Source organism: Pseudophryne corroboree, chromosome 5 (assembly GCF_028390025.1).
Source record: "Pseudophryne corroboree isolate aPseCor3 chromosome 5, aPseCor3.hap2, whole genome shotgun sequence".
NCBI lineage: Eukaryota > Metazoa > Chordata > Amphibia > Anura > Myobatrachidae > Pseudophryne > Pseudophryne corroboree.
The window spans coordinates 10,490,175-10,507,074 of NC_086448.1; the positions used below are offsets into that span (position 1 = coordinate 10,490,175).

The 16,900-nt window shown below is 52.6% G+C and overlaps 1 protein-coding gene across 2 annotated transcripts in view; it reads right to left on the reverse strand.

Moving 5' to 3' along the window:
• The window catches only part of LOC134927085 (cytochrome P450 2C8-like), a 137,947-nt gene that overhangs the window by 43,814 nt on the left and 77,233 nt on the right, over positions 1-16,900 (reverse strand). For both annotated transcript variants that reach the window (XM_063921084.1, XM_063921083.1), the window contains one exon: positions 2,340-2,481. In XM_063921084.1, coding sequence (XP_063777154.1) covers positions 2,340-2,481 — 142 coding nt within the window. The remainder of the gene's footprint in view (positions 1-2,339; positions 2,482-16,900) is intronic.

A 16,900-nucleotide genomic window follows, 5' to 3' on the forward strand; every position in this document is an offset into this window, starting at 1 on the left:
AGCTGATCACTGTACCCTGGCTCCCCACCACCTATCATCTGCCCCCACAGCTAATCACTGAACCCTGGCTCCCCACCACCTATTATCTGCCCCACAGCTGATTACTGTACCCCAGCTCCCCACCACCTCTCATCTGCCCCCACAGCTGATCACCGTACCCCGGCTCCCCGCAGCCTCTCATCTGCTCCCACAACTGATCACTGTACCCCGGCTCCCCACCACCTCTCATCTGCTCCCACATCTGATCACTGTACCCCGGCTCCCCGCAGCCTCTCATCTGCCCACACAGCTGATCACTGTACCCCAGCTCCCCGCCACCTCTCATCTGCCCCCACAGCTAATAACTGTACCCCGGCTTCCTGCCACCTCTCATTTGCTCCCACATCTGATCACTGTACCTCGGCTCCCTGCCACCTCTCTTCTGCCCCCCACAGCTAATTACTTTACCCCAGCACTCTGCCACCTATCATCAGCCCCCACAGCTGATCACTGCACCCTGGCTCCCCACCACCTCACCACCTATCATCTGCCCCCACAGCTGATCACTGTACCCCGGCTCCCCACCACCTCTCATCTGCTCCCACATCTGATCACTGTACCCCAGCTCCCCGCAGCCTCTCATCTGCCCACACAGCTGATCACTGTACCCCAGCTCCCCGCCACCTCTCATCTGCCCCCACAGCTAATAACTGTACCTCGGCTCCCTGCCACCTCTCTTCTGCCCCCCACAGCTAATTACTTTACCCCAGCACTCTGCCACCTATCATCAGCCCCCACAGCTGATCACTGCACCCTGGCTCCCCACCACCTCACCACCTATCATCTGCCCCCACAGCTGATCACTGTACCTCGGCTTCCTGCCACCTCTCTTTTGCCCCCCACAGCTGATTACTTTACCCCAGCTCTCTGCCACCTCTCATCTGCCCCCACAGCTGATCACTGTACCCCAGCTCCCCGCCACCTCTCATCTGCCCCCACAGCTGATCACTGTACCCCGGCTCCCCGCAGCCTCTCATCTGCTCCCACATCTGATCACTGTACACCAGCTCCCCTCCACCTATCATCTGCCCCCACAGCTGATCACTTTACCCCGGCTCTCCGCCACCTATCATCTGCCCCCACAGCTGATCACTGCACCCTGGCTCCCCACCACCTATCATCTGCCCCCACAGCTGATCACTGTACCTCGGCTCCCTGCCACCTCTCTTCTGCCCCCCACAGCTGATTACTTTACCCCAGCTCTCCGCCACCTATCAACTGCCCCCACAGCTGATCACTGTACCCCGGCTCCCCGCCACCTCTCATCTGCCCCCCCCCCCCCCCAGCTGCCAGTACTGGTGCTGTGCTGCTCCTTGGTGCATGCGCAGTGGGAAGACGGCTTACCAGCAGTGAAAGGTCTGCTACCTCCATACCAGAGGGATGGTGCCGGACAGGTAAGTGCTACTGAATGGCTACATAACACCACTATTATTGCTTCAATGATGCGTTATATACTGCAGTGGTAAATACCAGTAACTACACCAATATTCCCCTATGGATGCAGTGAGTGATGCAGCAGTGATGCTTACATATTGTAATGCAGCAAGAGGCGCCTGCAGGCAAAAGACGTCTCCTGCCTGCAGCACTGATCCGAGTGCTGCATCTGAGGAGGCATCATTAGATCACCACCACCGCGACCATGGTAATCTGAGTCAACTTACTCAGACTGACCGCCAGAACTCCACTGCTGGGACCAGGAAATCTGCATCCAAAGACGCAGGGCCCGGCCTCGGCATACTTACAAAATTGAGGTGACACGCCCCCATTTTGCAGAACAGTCTCCATGGCTGCTCCTCCCCCGCCCCCACCCGCAATTGCTGTGACAATGACATGTCAATCATGCTGCAGCTAAGGAGGGGGGGAAGCGAGCGGTCATGCAGGACTCATTCTGCACATGAGATGTAGGTTTTGCATACATCTCTGAATCAGGCCCTACATATATCCACAGATCTTCCGGTGTAACCCGGCTGGACTACAGTATGGGAACTACCTTTAGAAGGTTGGTAAATAGTCTAGGCTGACACTAGGAAAAATAACCAGTCTCGGGCTGATTCTGAGTCAGATGCAGTGGGCTGTGTTTGCGCGATGCCGTGGAAGCCGGTTTTCCTCCCTTATGCCAATGGCAGATTCCTTACGGCTAATGTGAGGATGTAAGCGGGAAGCCTCTCAGCCCACTGGTGTCACTCAATTGCCCCAGCACAGCTGAGCTGCCCATTGCATTCATGCTACTGTGCGGAGACCCAGGGCTGTCCCGGCGGGAGGTCTCGTCACACACACACACTGCATAATGTGTCTCTTACTTTGTACGTCTGGGTAATTGCTGATGACAACCAGAGAGAAGTTCAGGGTGGAGGTTGTGGTTTCAGTCCCAGCTGCAAGCAGTGCTATGAGCGTCATCAGGAGGCTGGTCTCGCTGAAGTTGCCCCCAGACAGATGTTCCTCCTGGAAAAGAGACAACAGAGGATACGGTCACCGAGACCTTTCATCAGCCGGAACTCTATATCTTGGTGACTAAGAGGCAGCAGACACTGGCAATCACTTTGAACCATGCGCGGGAATGGTTAGGCCTGTCTCAAGTACAGGGATGTATGGAGGACATCCGTCAGGGCCTGAAGTGTTTGTACACAGAGAGCAGGGCTGGCTGTATATGTGAGGATGTCACACAATGACACATTGTCATGGATTTAGGGTTCATCCATCCTATATATATATTGCTGGGAGAACCGGGGCAGCTTATAAGTGTAACACAAGGCCTCCTAGTGAGACATGTGCTGTATACGTGCCCCCATACCTCGCATGTACAGCTCCTGCACAGATCCATAGCCTGTAGACCATCAGTATATTTAGGGTGGATCCTTCCCTACCATCTAATATACTTATCCTTAGACTTTCCTACAGGTGTGTCCTAACAATTACAATTCATACACGTAATAGACTTAGATATCTATTTGTCATTGTGGCCGGTGGGCTGGTGGTCACCATCATTATATAAAGCTCCGATAAGGATGAACCATGGATAGTTATTATACTCAGCAGGGATGCGGCAAATCCTCACCAGCTTTGCTGGACCCCACTGACAGACACTGGACCCGTCATGGGATCGGCTACATCAGAGCATTGGGGTGTGGGAGGCAGGAAGCAGTCATGGAATATTTTATTTTACATACAGTAGGTTTGGGGTGTTCTCTTATAATAACTCCTATAATAACGTGGAGGGAGAGTAGCAGGTGGACGCAGGGACATAGCAGCAGGCAGACAGGTAATCAATAGGCGAGGGCTGAGAGGAGGAGACGCTGAGGAGACGCTGAGAGGACACAACACACGGAATCGGAAGTGGCGTGAGATGGTTGCCGGGCACCGGGAGCACGAACAGGACGTGCTTGTGCAGTTCGGAGGGGCATCAGCGCTAAGAGACGATCGGGTTATCGCGCTGAACCCAGGGGCCAAGCGTAGCAGGCGGCAGGGGCCCAGCGGAGCAGCCGGCAGGGGCCAAGCGGAGCAGGCGGCATGGGCCAAGCAGAGCAGGTGGCAGGGGCCAAGCGGAGCAGGCGGCATGGGCCAAGCAGAGCAGGTGGCAGGGGCCAAGCGCAGCAGGCGGCAGGGGCCAAGCGCAGCAGCGGCAAGAGATTGTGCTGCTGCTGCTCCGTGTGTTTGTGTGTGTGTGAGCCAGGGACAGGAGCAGGAGAGTGTGCTGCTCTGAGTGTGTGTGTGCCAAGGTCTGAGCAGAGAGTGTGCTGCTCTGAGTGTGAGTGTGAGCCGGGGACTGAGTGTCAGTGTGAGCCAGGGACTGAGCGGAACAGACTGCTGGTGAGGGTGTGAGTGTGATACAGGTTAGAGTGCAGCTACTGCTGTCCTATGTGCGTGTGAGTGCTTGAAAGTAACAAGAAAACCTGTTGTACCGCGCTGCTACAAGGAAGCTGATCACCACAGTAGAAGAGCATCACTGAGGGCGGGGCAGACGCGGGCCGGACACGCAAGTATAACATCTTTTAAACACTATCTTTTTATTTTATTTTATTTTTAATTTTATTTCATTTTTTGACTGTTTTCCATTGATACACTTATACATTATACATTGCATTACCAATTACTTTACTGTGTTGAAAAATGTCTCTTTCCACAGCTAGGCTATAGTATTGTGTTGTGTAGCATAGTCTGTGCTAGTTGTATTGTAATACATAGTCGGTGTTATATATATTATATTGTATTGTATTGTTTTTATAAAGGTACAGGGAGTTAGAGTTTTTAGACAAAATGGGGGAGTCCTTGGTTGGGAATCTCACTCAGTGCGTGTCGTGCAGGATGTATGCGCAACTGGAGAAACCGGCCCAGTGTGAATTCAACTTCGCGAGGTGTGTGCGAACGGTTGCCCAGGAAGCCCAGGTAACTGATCTAGAGCAAACCGTTACGCGGCTGAGAGACATTCACAAACTCGAACTGAGCTTAGATAGAACGGTGCAGGAGTTGCAGGGGGGACGCCGGTAGTAGATGACGAGGACAATCAGATAGAAAGCTGGGTCACGCTTAGAAGGAAGAAGAAGAGGGGGAGACAGGACATCTCCGACCTGCCAAACCCCAATAAATTCGCCCAACTGGACGAAGATTCTGGGGATAGCAGTGAGGAAATGACGGCACTGGAGGATAACTTTCCCTCTAGCAACCGGAGGAGCGGCCCCTCCAGGACAAAGGGGAAAAAAGCAAGCGAGGTACCTAGTCAGATTGTGGTGGTAGGGGATTCTATCATCAGGAAGGCAGATAGGGCAATCTGCTACCGGGACCGTGATCGCCGCAGTCTATTGTCTCTTGGGTGCTAGGGTACGGCACATTGCGGACTGGGTAGAAAGATTGTTGGTGAGGCTGGGAAAGACCCGGCGGTCTTGGTGCACGTTGACACCAACGACAAAGTTAGTGGTAGGTGGGATGTCCTTAAGAAAGACTATAGGGACTTAGGCCAGAAACTAAATGCAAGGACATCTAAGGTAATATTCTCCGATATATTACCTGTGCCGCGCGCTAGTCCAGGGAGGCAGAGAGAGATTAGGGAGGTAAATGTGTGGTTTAGGGATTGGTGCAGGAAATAGGGGTTTGTGTTCTTACAATACTGGGTGCCATCTTTTTGGTCGCGATATATTGCACCTGACTGAGGAGGGGGCAGCGGTGCTGGGGGGACGGATGGTTAGAAGGTTGGAGGAGATTTTAAACTAGGAGCCTGAGGGGAGGGATTAGAAAGAATTAGTGGGACAACTAGAGAGCGAAGAATAGTGGGATGGATAAAGTATAATGGGGGTGGAGAGGGGGGAAGGAGAAAAATAGTCAGCAATGGTAATTTAAGAGAAACCCAGGTTCCTAAGAAAATGTAATGTACAACAAAATTTGCGGATCAGGGAATTAATAAACTTAAGTGTATGATTGCAAATGCGAGAAGCCTAACAAGTAAAATATGGGAAAAGGAGGCAATTGCACTTTCTGACCATCTCCTATATAACAGCCCAGATCTGTGACTTTGTGCTTCATTTGCTAACGCTGGGCGGAGTCACAACACTGGGCGGAGTTAGTCAAATGAGTCACAGATCTGGCCAAATCTATAGGAGACTAGGAGCAGAAGCAGATGGTATGGGCATGGCACAGGCAGGGGTGCATACCTCCCAGCTTTCTTCAGGCAGGAGGGACACACGCACAGCAAAAAGGGGGCATGGCTAACGGGAAGGGGGCGTGGCTTCGCGGGTGGACCCGCGGTCGCAAGCCACGCCCCTGTTTTCGTAAGTGAGGGGGCATGCCCAGCGCTCTGTGAGCTGCTGGCATGCCCCCAGCGGCGGATTATGAGTCCGGGGGGCCCAGGGCACTTGAGACAGGAACCCTATCTCATTGCTGTGCCTGCTGTGGGTTTGGGGGCGTGGCCTAATTGCGCTCTCGTGGCCACGCTTCCTTATGCAAATTCTGGGATTATTTTTTTTTATGGGATTTTGGCCCCTCAGCTAGGGGTAAATCCAGACCCCCCCCCCCACACACACACACACACACACACACCCCCGCACAGGCAGAAGAAAGCAGGGAGGCTGCTGCTGCCTCCCTGCAACACCACAGACCTGCCAACACACAGTAGCACAATGCTGCCGCTGTTACTGGCAGGACGGGGGAGCTTCAGAGCTGGGACAGAGCTACTCCAGCCGCGGGCCCCCTAAAACTGTGAGGCCCGGGGTACGTACCCCCTTGGCCCACCCTTAATCCGTACCCCCTGATGCCCCCTTTCCCTCTGTCTCCACCGAATAGACGCTGTGTGCATGCTAAGCAGAACAGCGAGTACAGGAGCTTCCCAACTGCCCCCCACCCCCACCCACCACGGGTCACTGCGGCCCGCGGGTGGGACAGCGGGACAGACCCAAAAAAATGGGACTGTCCCGCTAAAATCGGGACAGTTGGGAGGTATGGGGGTGTGTAAGGGGGTATGCCGTACAGACAGACGGGCACCGGCTCACTGTGTACTTGACCCCCCACAACAGCATACTCAGCAGGGGCTCTCTGGCGCAGAGGAGCGTCACTTTCTGGCACACTCCACGCTTCTTAGCTGCAGTTTTGTGGGGCACCTGCCGCTGTGCAGGTTCCGTACTGCCTCTGTTATCTCCAGCCCCGGGAACACCACCGCTAGCTGCAGCGATGCCACCCGCAGTGAGGTGCGCCCAGTTCCTTCACACACTTTAGCCGGCGGGCAGCGCTGCAGAAGTCCGCGCTGCTTGCAGGCTCCGACCCCCTCCTCCCTCCAGCCGCAGCGTCTCCTGGGGGCTAACCAGTCACTCCCAGTCTCCCCTTACCACAGTGCCCGGCAGCCGCGCGAGGTCCGCGGTGTGTGACTGAGGAGTGGGGGGGAGGGATGCGGACGGGCAGAGGAAGCAGGACTCCAGCCTGAGAGCGTCAGCCATGCCAAGTCTCCACCAGCAGCAGATCCCAACAGGTTGGAGTGGAACAGCAGCAGCAGTGACTAATACCAATCTCTCCCATGCCCTGTGTTCTGTCATGTCCCTGTCACCCCTGGCCTTGCCCTGTCACCCCTGGCCTTGCCCTGTCACCCTTATCCTGGCCCTTTCACCCTTATCCTGGCCCTGTCACCCCTATCCTGGCCCTGTCACCCTTATCCTGGCCCTGTCACCCCTATCCTGGCCCTGTCAACCAAATCCTGGTCCTGCCGCCCCTACCCTGGCCCTGTCACCCTTATCCTGTCCCTGTCATTTCTGCCCTGGCCCCGTCACCCCCGTCCTTGTCCTGTCACCCCTGTCCTGGCCCCGTCACCCCTGTCCTGACCCTGTCACCCCTGTCCTGGCCCTGTTACTGCATACCCTCCCACTACCTTTTTGGCAGGTACAGTACCCGCAGCGCCTCCAGACCCCTCCCCAATGCACCACACCTCCGCACTTTCCCCTCCACCACATGCGACACTCCACCCCCACACGCTGTGCCTCCAGACCCCTACACCACCAGCACCTCCCACTCCCCCACCACCCACAGCACCTCCAGACCCCCTCCACCATCCACCCCCCATATATGTCTCCCCCCACACCTACCCCCCTCCACCCACAGCATCTGCAGACACCCTCCTCCATTCGCGGTCCCCCCCTCACCCACCCACGGCACCTCTGCACCTGCCCCTCCACCACCTGCAGCGCCTCCGGACCCCCTTCCCCGTCCACCGCACCACCCGCACCTGCCTCTCCCCCACCGCGGTGCCTCCGGACCCCCTACCCCACCCACGGCACCCCCGCCCCTTCCCATCCCGCAGCACCTCCAAAACTCTTCACCCATCTGCAACATCCCTGCACCTGCCCCTCCCCAGTGGCACCCCTGCCCCTCCCCCACCTGCAGTGCCTCCGGACCCCTCCCCCATCTACAGCCCCCACTCTTCTGTCTCTCCCCCACCCGCAGCACGTCCCAACCCTTCCCCATCCGCCCCCCCCGCATCTGCCCCCCCTCCACCTGTAGCATCTACAGACACCCTTCCCCATCCGCAATCCCCCCCGCACCCGCTCATTCTGTACATCGTGCCCTGCAGGTGCTGTTCACGCCGTCGCAAGGGGCTGCGCCTCCTTCACCATCGCACGCCCTTTCATTGTGCAATATTTAACCACTAACAAAGGAATGCAGGTAATACTCCATATAATACAAATATTGAACCCCATATAGGCATGCAAGGGTTAAAGGGGCGTAGCCCCTTACGACGGTGTGAAGAGCGCCCGTAGGGCGCGATGAAGCACCTAGTTATGACATAATAGGCATTACTGAGACATTGTGGGACGATTCTCATGACTGGGCGGCAAACATGGAGGGGTACACTCTCTTCAGGAAAGATAGGACTAATAAAAAGGGAGGGGATGTTTGTCTCTATGTTAAACCATTCTTAAAACCATATTTAAAGGAGGTCAGTTATGAGGGGACTGGAGATAATGTGGGTTGAGATTTTCATTGTGGGTTGAGATTTCGAGTGGGGGTAAAGATACAATAAAACTGTTAATAGGGACATGCTATAAACCGCCAGATATTAGTGTGGCTGACGAATTACAACTCTTGCAGCAAATCGAAAAAAGCTGAAGGTATGGGGGACGTCATTATTGTTGGGGTCTTTAATTACCCGGACATAAACTGGAACACCGAAACAGCAACTACAGCTAAGGGTAACAGGTTCTTAAACACGCTAAAAGATCATTACTTGTCCCAGGTAAACGAGGAACCAACTAGGCATAGGGCTAAACTGGACCTAGCACTAACTAATTGTAGCCATGTATTAAATAGCATAGAATATAATATACTTTATAAAAATATATATAATCAGTTTATTAATTTATGTAATAAATTAATATATATTTCATATATGAAGGTAAAAAGGTAATAAATTAATATATATTTTATCTATGTGAGGTAAAAATAAATATTGGAAAATATATAATATATATATTAAATATGTAAGATTTATGTGGGTTTATAAATTATATATATATATATATATATCAAATAGTGGTCAAGGAGCTGTTGGTAGCGTGCAGCTGTATATAGGACCTTATTAAGCAGTGTAACAGGTCCCTGTGCTGGCTGCTGCACGCTCTATGTAGCTGTCTGGTGAGGACTGATACCGCTGTGTTCTACATGCGCTGTCTGGTGAGGACTGATACCGCTGTGTTCTACATGCGCTGTCTGGAGAGGACTGATACCGCTGTGTTCTACATGCGCTGTCTGGAGAGGACTGATACCGCTGTGTTCTACATGCGCTGTCTGGAGAGGACTGATACCGCTGTGTTCTACATGCACTGTCTGGAGAGGACTGATACCGCTGTGTTCTACATGCGCTGTCTGGAGAGGACTGATACCGCTGTGTTCTACATGCGCTGTCTGGAGAGGACTGATACCGCTGTGTTCTACATGCACTGTCTGGAGAGGACTGATACCACTGTGTTCTACATGCGCTGTTTGGAGAGGACTGATACCGCTGTGTTCTACATGCGCTGTCTGGTGAGGACTGATACCGCTGTGTTCTACATGCACTGTCTGGAGAGGACTGATACCGCTGTGTTCTACATGCGCTGTCTGGTGAGAACTGATACCGCTGTGTTCTACATGCGCTGTATGGAGAGGACTGATACCGCTGTGTTCTACATGCGCTGTCTGGAGAGGACTGATACCGTTGTGTTCTACATGTGCTGTCTGGTGAGGACTGATACCGCTGTGTTCTACATGCGCTGTCTGGAGAGGACTGATACCGCTGTGTTCTACATGCGCTGTCTGGTGAGGACTGATACCGCTGTGTTCTACATGCGCTGTCTGGAGAGGACTGATACCGCTGTGTTCTACATGCGCTGTCTGGAGAGGACTGATACCGCTGTGTTCTACATGCGCTGTCTGGTGAGGACTGATACCCCTGTGTTCTACATGCACTGTCTGGTGAGGAATGATACCGCTGTGTTCTACATGCGCTGTCTGGTGAGGACTGATACCGCTGTGTTCTACATGCGCTGTCTGGTGAGGACTGATACCGCTGTGTTCTACATGCGCTGTCTGGTGAGGACTGATACCGCTGTGTTCTACATGCGCTGTCTGGAGAGGACTGATACCGCTGTGTTCTACATGCACTGTCTGGAGAGGACTGATACCGCTGTGTTCTACATGCGCTGTCTGGAGAGGACTGATACCGCTGTGTTCTACATGCGCTGTTTGGAGAGGACTGATACCGCTGTGTTCTACATGCGCTGTCTGGAGAGGACTGATACCGCTGTGTTCTACATGCGCTGTCTGGTGAGAACTGATACCGCTGTGTTCTACATGCGCTGTATGGAGAGGACTGATACCGCTGTGTTCTACATGCACTGTCTGGAGAGGACTGATACCGCTGTGTTCTACATGCGCTGTCTGGTGAGGACTGATACCGCTGTGTTCTACATGCGCTGTCTGGTGAGGACTGATACCGCTGTGTTCTACATGCGCTGTCTGGAGAGGACTGATACCGCTGTGTTCTACATGCGCTGTCTGGTGAGGACTGATACCGCTGTGTTCTACATGCGCTGTCTGGAGAGGACTGATACCGCTGTGTTCTACATGCGCTGTCTGGAGAGGACTGATACCGCTGAGTTCTACATGCGCTGTCTGGAGAGGACTGATACCGCTGTGTTCTACATGCGCTGTCTGGAGAGGACTGATACCGCTGTGTTCTACATGCGCTGTCTGGAGAGGACTGATACCGCTGTGTTCTACATGCGCTGTCTGGAGAGGACTGATACCGCTGTGTTCTACATGCGCTGTCTGGAGAGGACTGATACCGCTGTGTTCTACATGCGCTGTCTGGAGAGGACTGATACCGCTGTGTTCTACATGCGCTGTCTGGAGAGGACTGATACCGCTGTGTTCTACATGCGCTGTCTGGTGAGGACTGATACCGCTGTGTTCTACATGCACTGTCTGGTGAGGACTGACACCGCTGTGTTCTACATGCACTGTCTGGAGAGGACTGATACCGCTGTGTTCTACATGCGCTGTCTGGTGAGAACTGATACCGCTGTGTTCTACATGCGCTGTATGGAGAGGACTGATACCGCTGTGTTCTACATGCGCTGTCTGGAGAGGACTGATACCGTTGTGTTCTACATGTGCTGTCTGGTGAGGACTGATACCGCTGTGTTCTACATGCACTGTCTGGAGAGGACTGATACCGCTGTGTTCTACATGCGCTGTCTGGTGAGGACTGATACCGCTGTGTTCTACATGCGCTGTCTGGTGAGGACTGATACCGCTGTGTTCTACATGCGCTGTCTGGTGAGGACTGATACCGCTGTGTTCTACATGCGCTGTCTGGTGAGGACTGACACCGCTGTGTTCTACATGCACTGTCTGGAGAGGACTGATACCGCTGTGTTCTACATGCGCTGTCTGGTGAGAACTGATACCGCTGTGTTCTACATGCGCTGTATGGAGAGGACTGATACCGCTGTGTTCTACATGCGCTGTCTGGAGAGGACTGATACCGTTGTGTTCTACATGTGCTGTCTGGTGAGGACTGATACCGCTGTGTTCTACATGCACTGTCTGGAGAGGACTGATACCGCTGTGTTCTACATGCGCTGTCTGGTGAGGACTGATACCGCTGTGTTCTACATGCGCTGTCTGGTGAGGACTGATACCGCTGTGTTCTACATGCGCTGTCTGGTGAGGACTGATACCGCTGTGTTCTACATGCGCTGTCTGGTGAGGACTGATACCGCTGTGTTCTACATGCGCTGTCTGGTGAGGACTGATACCGCTGTGTTCTACATGCGCTGTCTGGTGAGGACTGATACCGCTGTGTTCTACATGCGCTGTCTGGAGAGGACTGATACCGCTGTGTTCTACTTGCGCTGTCTGGTGAGGACTGATACCGCTGTGTTCTACATGCACTGTCTGGAGAGGACTGATACCGCTGTGTTCTACATGCGCTGTCTGGTGAGGACTGATACCGCTGTGTTCTACATGCGCTGTCTGGTGAGGACTGATACCGCTGTGTTCTACATGCGCTGTCTGGTGAGGACTGATACCGCTGTGTTCTAAATGCGCTGTCTGGAGAGGACTGATACCGCTGTGTTCTACATGCGCTGTCTGGTGAGGACTGATACCGCTGTGTTCTACATGCGCTGTCTGGTGAGGACTGATACCGCTGTGTTCCTCATGCACTGTCTGGAGAGGACTGATACCGCTGTGTTCTACATGCGCTGTCTGGTGAGGACTGATACCGCTGTGTTCTACATGCGCTGTCTGGTGAGGACTGATACCGCTGTGTTCTACATGCGCTGTCTGGAGAGGACTGATACCGCTGTGTTCTACATGCGCTGTCTGGTGAGGACTGATACCGCTGTGTTCTACATGCGCTGTCTGGAGAGGACTGATACCACTGTGTTCTACATGCGCTGTCTGGTGAGGACTGATACCGCTGTGTTCTACATGCGCTGTCTGGTGAGGACTGATACCGCTGTGTTCTACATGCGCTGCCTGGAGAGGACTGATACCGCTGTGTTCTACATGCGCTGTCTGGTGAGGACTGATACCGCTGTGTTCTACATGCGCTGTCTGGAGAGGACTGATACCGCTGTGTTCTACATGCGCTGTCTGGAGAGGACTGATACCGCTGTGTTCTACATGCGCTGTCTGGAGAGGACTGATACCGCTGTGTTCTACATGCGCTGTCTGGTGAGGACTGATACCGCTGTGTTCTACATGCGCTGTCTGGAGAGGACTGATACCGCTGTGTTCTACATGCGCTGTCTGGAGAGGACTGATACCGCTGTGTTCTACATGGGCTGTCTGGAGAGGACTGATACCGCTGTGTTCTACATGCGCTGTCTGGTGAGGACTGATACCGCTGTGTTCTACATGCGCTGTCTGGTGAGGACTGATACCGCTGTGTTCTACATGCGCTGTCTGGTGAGGACTGATACCGCTGTGTTCTACATGCGCTGTCTGGTGAGGACTGATACCGCTGTGTTCTACATGCGCTGTCTGGTGAGGACTGATACCGCTGTGTTCTACATGCGCTGTCTGGTGAGGACTGATACCGCTGTGTTCTGCATGCGCTGTCTGGTGAGGACTGATACCGCTGTGTTCTACATGCGCTGTCTGGTGAGGACTGATACCGCTGTGTTCTACATGCGCTGTCTGGTGAGGACTGATACCGCTGTGTTCTACATGCGCTGTCTGGTGAGGACTGATACCGCTGTGTTCTACATGCGCTGTCTGGAGAGGACTGATACCGCTGTGTTCTACATGCGCTGTCTGGAGAGGACTGATACCGCTGTGTTCTACATGCGCTGTCTGGTGAGAACTGATACCGCTGTGTTCTACATGCGCTGTCTGGTGAGAACTGATACCGCTGTGTTCTACATGCGCTGTCTGGAGAGGACTGATACCGCTGTGTTCTACATGCGCTGTCTGGAGAGGACTGATACCGCTGTGTTCTACATGCGCTGTCTGGTGAGGACTGATACCGCTGTGTTCTACATGCACTGTCTGGAGAGGACTGATACCGCTGTGTTCTACATGCGCTGTCTGGATAGAACTGATACCGCTGTGTTCTACATGCGCTGTCTGGTGAGGACTGATACCGCTGTGTTCTACATGCGCTGTCTGGTGAGGACTGATACCGCTGAGTTCTACATGCGCTGTCTGGAGAGGACTGATCCCGCTGTGTTCTACATGCGCTGTCTGGTGAGGACTGATACCGCTGTGTTCTACATGCGCTGTCTGGAGAGGACTGATACCGCTGTGTTCTACATGCGCTGTCTGGAGAGGACTGATACCGCTGTGTTCTAGATGCGCTGTCTGGTGAGGACTGATACCGCTGTGTTCTACATGCGCTGTCTGGAGAGGACTGATACCGCTGTGTTCTACATGCGCTGTCTGGTGAGGACTGATACCGCTGTGTTCTACATGCGCTGTCTGGAGAGGACTGATACCGCTGTGTTCTACATGCGCTGTATGGAGAGGACTGATACCGCTGTGTTCTACATGCGCTGTCTGGTGAGGACTGATACCGCTGTGTTCTACATGCGCTGTCTGGAGAGGACTGATACCGCTGTGTTCTACATGCGCTGTCTGGAGAGGACTGATACCGCTGTGTTCTACATGCACTGTCTGGAGAGGACTGATACCGCTGTGTTCTACATGCGCTGTCTGGTGAGAACTGATACCGCTGTGTTCTACATGCGCTGTCTGGTGAGAACTGATACCGCTGTGTTCTACATGCGCTGTCTGGAGAGGACTGATACCGCTGTGTTCTACATGCGCTGTCTGGAGAGGACTGATACCGCTGTGTTCTAGATGCGCTGTCTGGTGAGGACTGATACCGCTGTGTTCTACATGCGCTGTCTGGAGAGGACTGATACCGCTGTGTTCTACATGCGCTGTCTGGTGAGGACTGATACCGCTGTGTTCTACATGCGCTGTCTGGAGAGGACTGATACCGCTGTGTTCTACATGCGCTGTCTGGAGAGGACTGATACCGCTGTGTTCTACATGCGCTGTCTGGTGAGGACTGATACCGCTGTGTTCTACATGTGCTGTCTGGAGAGGACTGATACCGCTGTGTTCTACATGCGCTGTCTGGTGAGGACTGATACCGCTGTGTTCTACATGCGCTGTCTGGTGAGGACTGATACCGCTGTGTTCTACATGCGCTGTCTGGAGAGGACTGATACCGCTGTGTTCTACATGCGCTGTCTGGTTTCACCTGCCGCCTCCCCTAATAAGCTGTAAACATTGGGCGAGCGGCAGAGAAACTAATGATGCTGCCATTATTGCACAGTATAATAGCTTGTCTCCATCTCCTGCAGCCACATGCTGTAAACCTAAGGCAGGAGACTCAGGGGCACCCTAGATGTTAATGCCAGTGCAGTATAGCTGAACCAGGTTGACGGAAGGTGTAGCCGCAGTTACCAAGCTCTGAACATCCCTATCTGCTGAATGTTAGCCAGTAGTGACCAGTACAGAGTGCCCTAGCGTCTGACAAAGGGAAGGAAGTCGAGAGAGAGGCGTGAGGCTGACCCAGAGAGAGAGAGAGCAGAAGGCACGGCCAGTCGTGAGTTGGTGAGAACTGAAATTTGCACTCACAGCTATAGACACTTGTACACTAATATTCAGCTGGCTCATTAAGGACATAGATTTGGCTGCAGCTTAATAGCTGCTAAGAGCTACTACAGGAGAGACTAAAGGGTCCCACACAGCAGTACGATTTTACATGATTTCGGATAGGATCCCCTAGGTCGTTGGTGCTGCACTAATGATATATCGGAATTGGATGGAATCGGATGGAGAAAGTGTGTTTTTTGTGCATGCGATGTATCACAGGGAAGTGTGACCGGCATTCTCAGGACACTCCCAGCCCCCGTAGCCCTCTATCCCGCCCATCAGATATATCTCATGGTACAATTGTATGCCGTACGATATATCACATGCAATGAATAGCGGCTTCATCAATCACATGCGATATATCTTATGCAAAAATAGCACAGAAGTACCAAATTGTATGGAATCACTCTCGGGAACATTCCGGGGGAGTTCAAGGGAAATTACATCCGACTTCAGCCTCCGACATATTATTGTAGTGTATGGGGCCCTTATACAGAGGCAGAACTCTGGGAGGCAACGGAGTCATCTGCCACCGGGCTCCTGCTCTGAAGGGGGCACCTCTCTTCCCATTCTGTGACACCAGTGAATTAAGTTAATTGATAGCTGACGCTATCTCTTTAGTGGCCAACTTCCTTACTGGTCCCTGCACCTTACACATCACACCCTCTTTATTATACACATTTTACAAGTGTCACACCCAGGATTAGAAACCACAACCTATTACACTGGAAGCAGACACCTTACTGATGAAGCTGTTGCGCCTGTATAGGAAATATGAGAATTTTAACTATATGAAGATACTTCTCTGACAATTACACGTAACTTCATATAGTTAGAATTCTCATGCTTCCTGTACAGGAGCAAATAGCTCCATCAGTAAAGTGTCTGCTGTTACACACACACACACACACACACACACACACACTTATCTTGATATAAGAAGTAGGGGGCACCAATATTTATCTTGCCTCCGGGCAACTGGGACGAACTTACGCCACTGCCCTTATACCTATGACATAATCAGCATTAATTATACTACATGGAGCAGATAAGGAAACCATGATAAGTATTGCCAAGTTAAACAAGACTTTGGCAACATTAATTGAGATAGTTTCAGTTTTGCTAAATAAAGTCACTTCTACACTCTGGGACCCTGCCAGATAGCAACAATAGGAAGAGACACAATATTGTAACACAATTTGCCTGGCAAAGTAAAGTAGTTTATCTTGTGGAAGCCTCCCAGACTACAGGCGTGCGGCACACGTGATTGTATAAATCTTATTCAAGTGTACCGGACACAAGGATTCATTTGTGGTTATACTGCATGCTAAGTGTAGATGAACATTTTAAGCGGACATTAACTTGGCATATTCAGTACCTACATGAACTTCTACTGGAAAGTGTATTAAGGTGGTCATTCCGAGTTGTTCGCTCGCTCACATTTTTTAGCAGCCATGGAAACGCTATGCCGCCTCCCACTGGGAGTGTATTTTAGCTTAGCAGAAGTGCAAACAAAAGGATCGCAGAGCGGGGCCATCATTTTTTTGTGCAGTTTTAGCATAGCTCAATGACTTCAGACTGTTCAGTTCCTGTTTTGACGTCACAAACACGCCCTGCGTTCGCCCAGCCATGCCTGTGTTTTTCCAGGCACGCCTGCGTTTTTCCTGGCACGCCTGCGTTTTTTCGAATACACCCTGAAAACGGCCAGTTGACACCCAGAAATGCCCACTTCATGTAA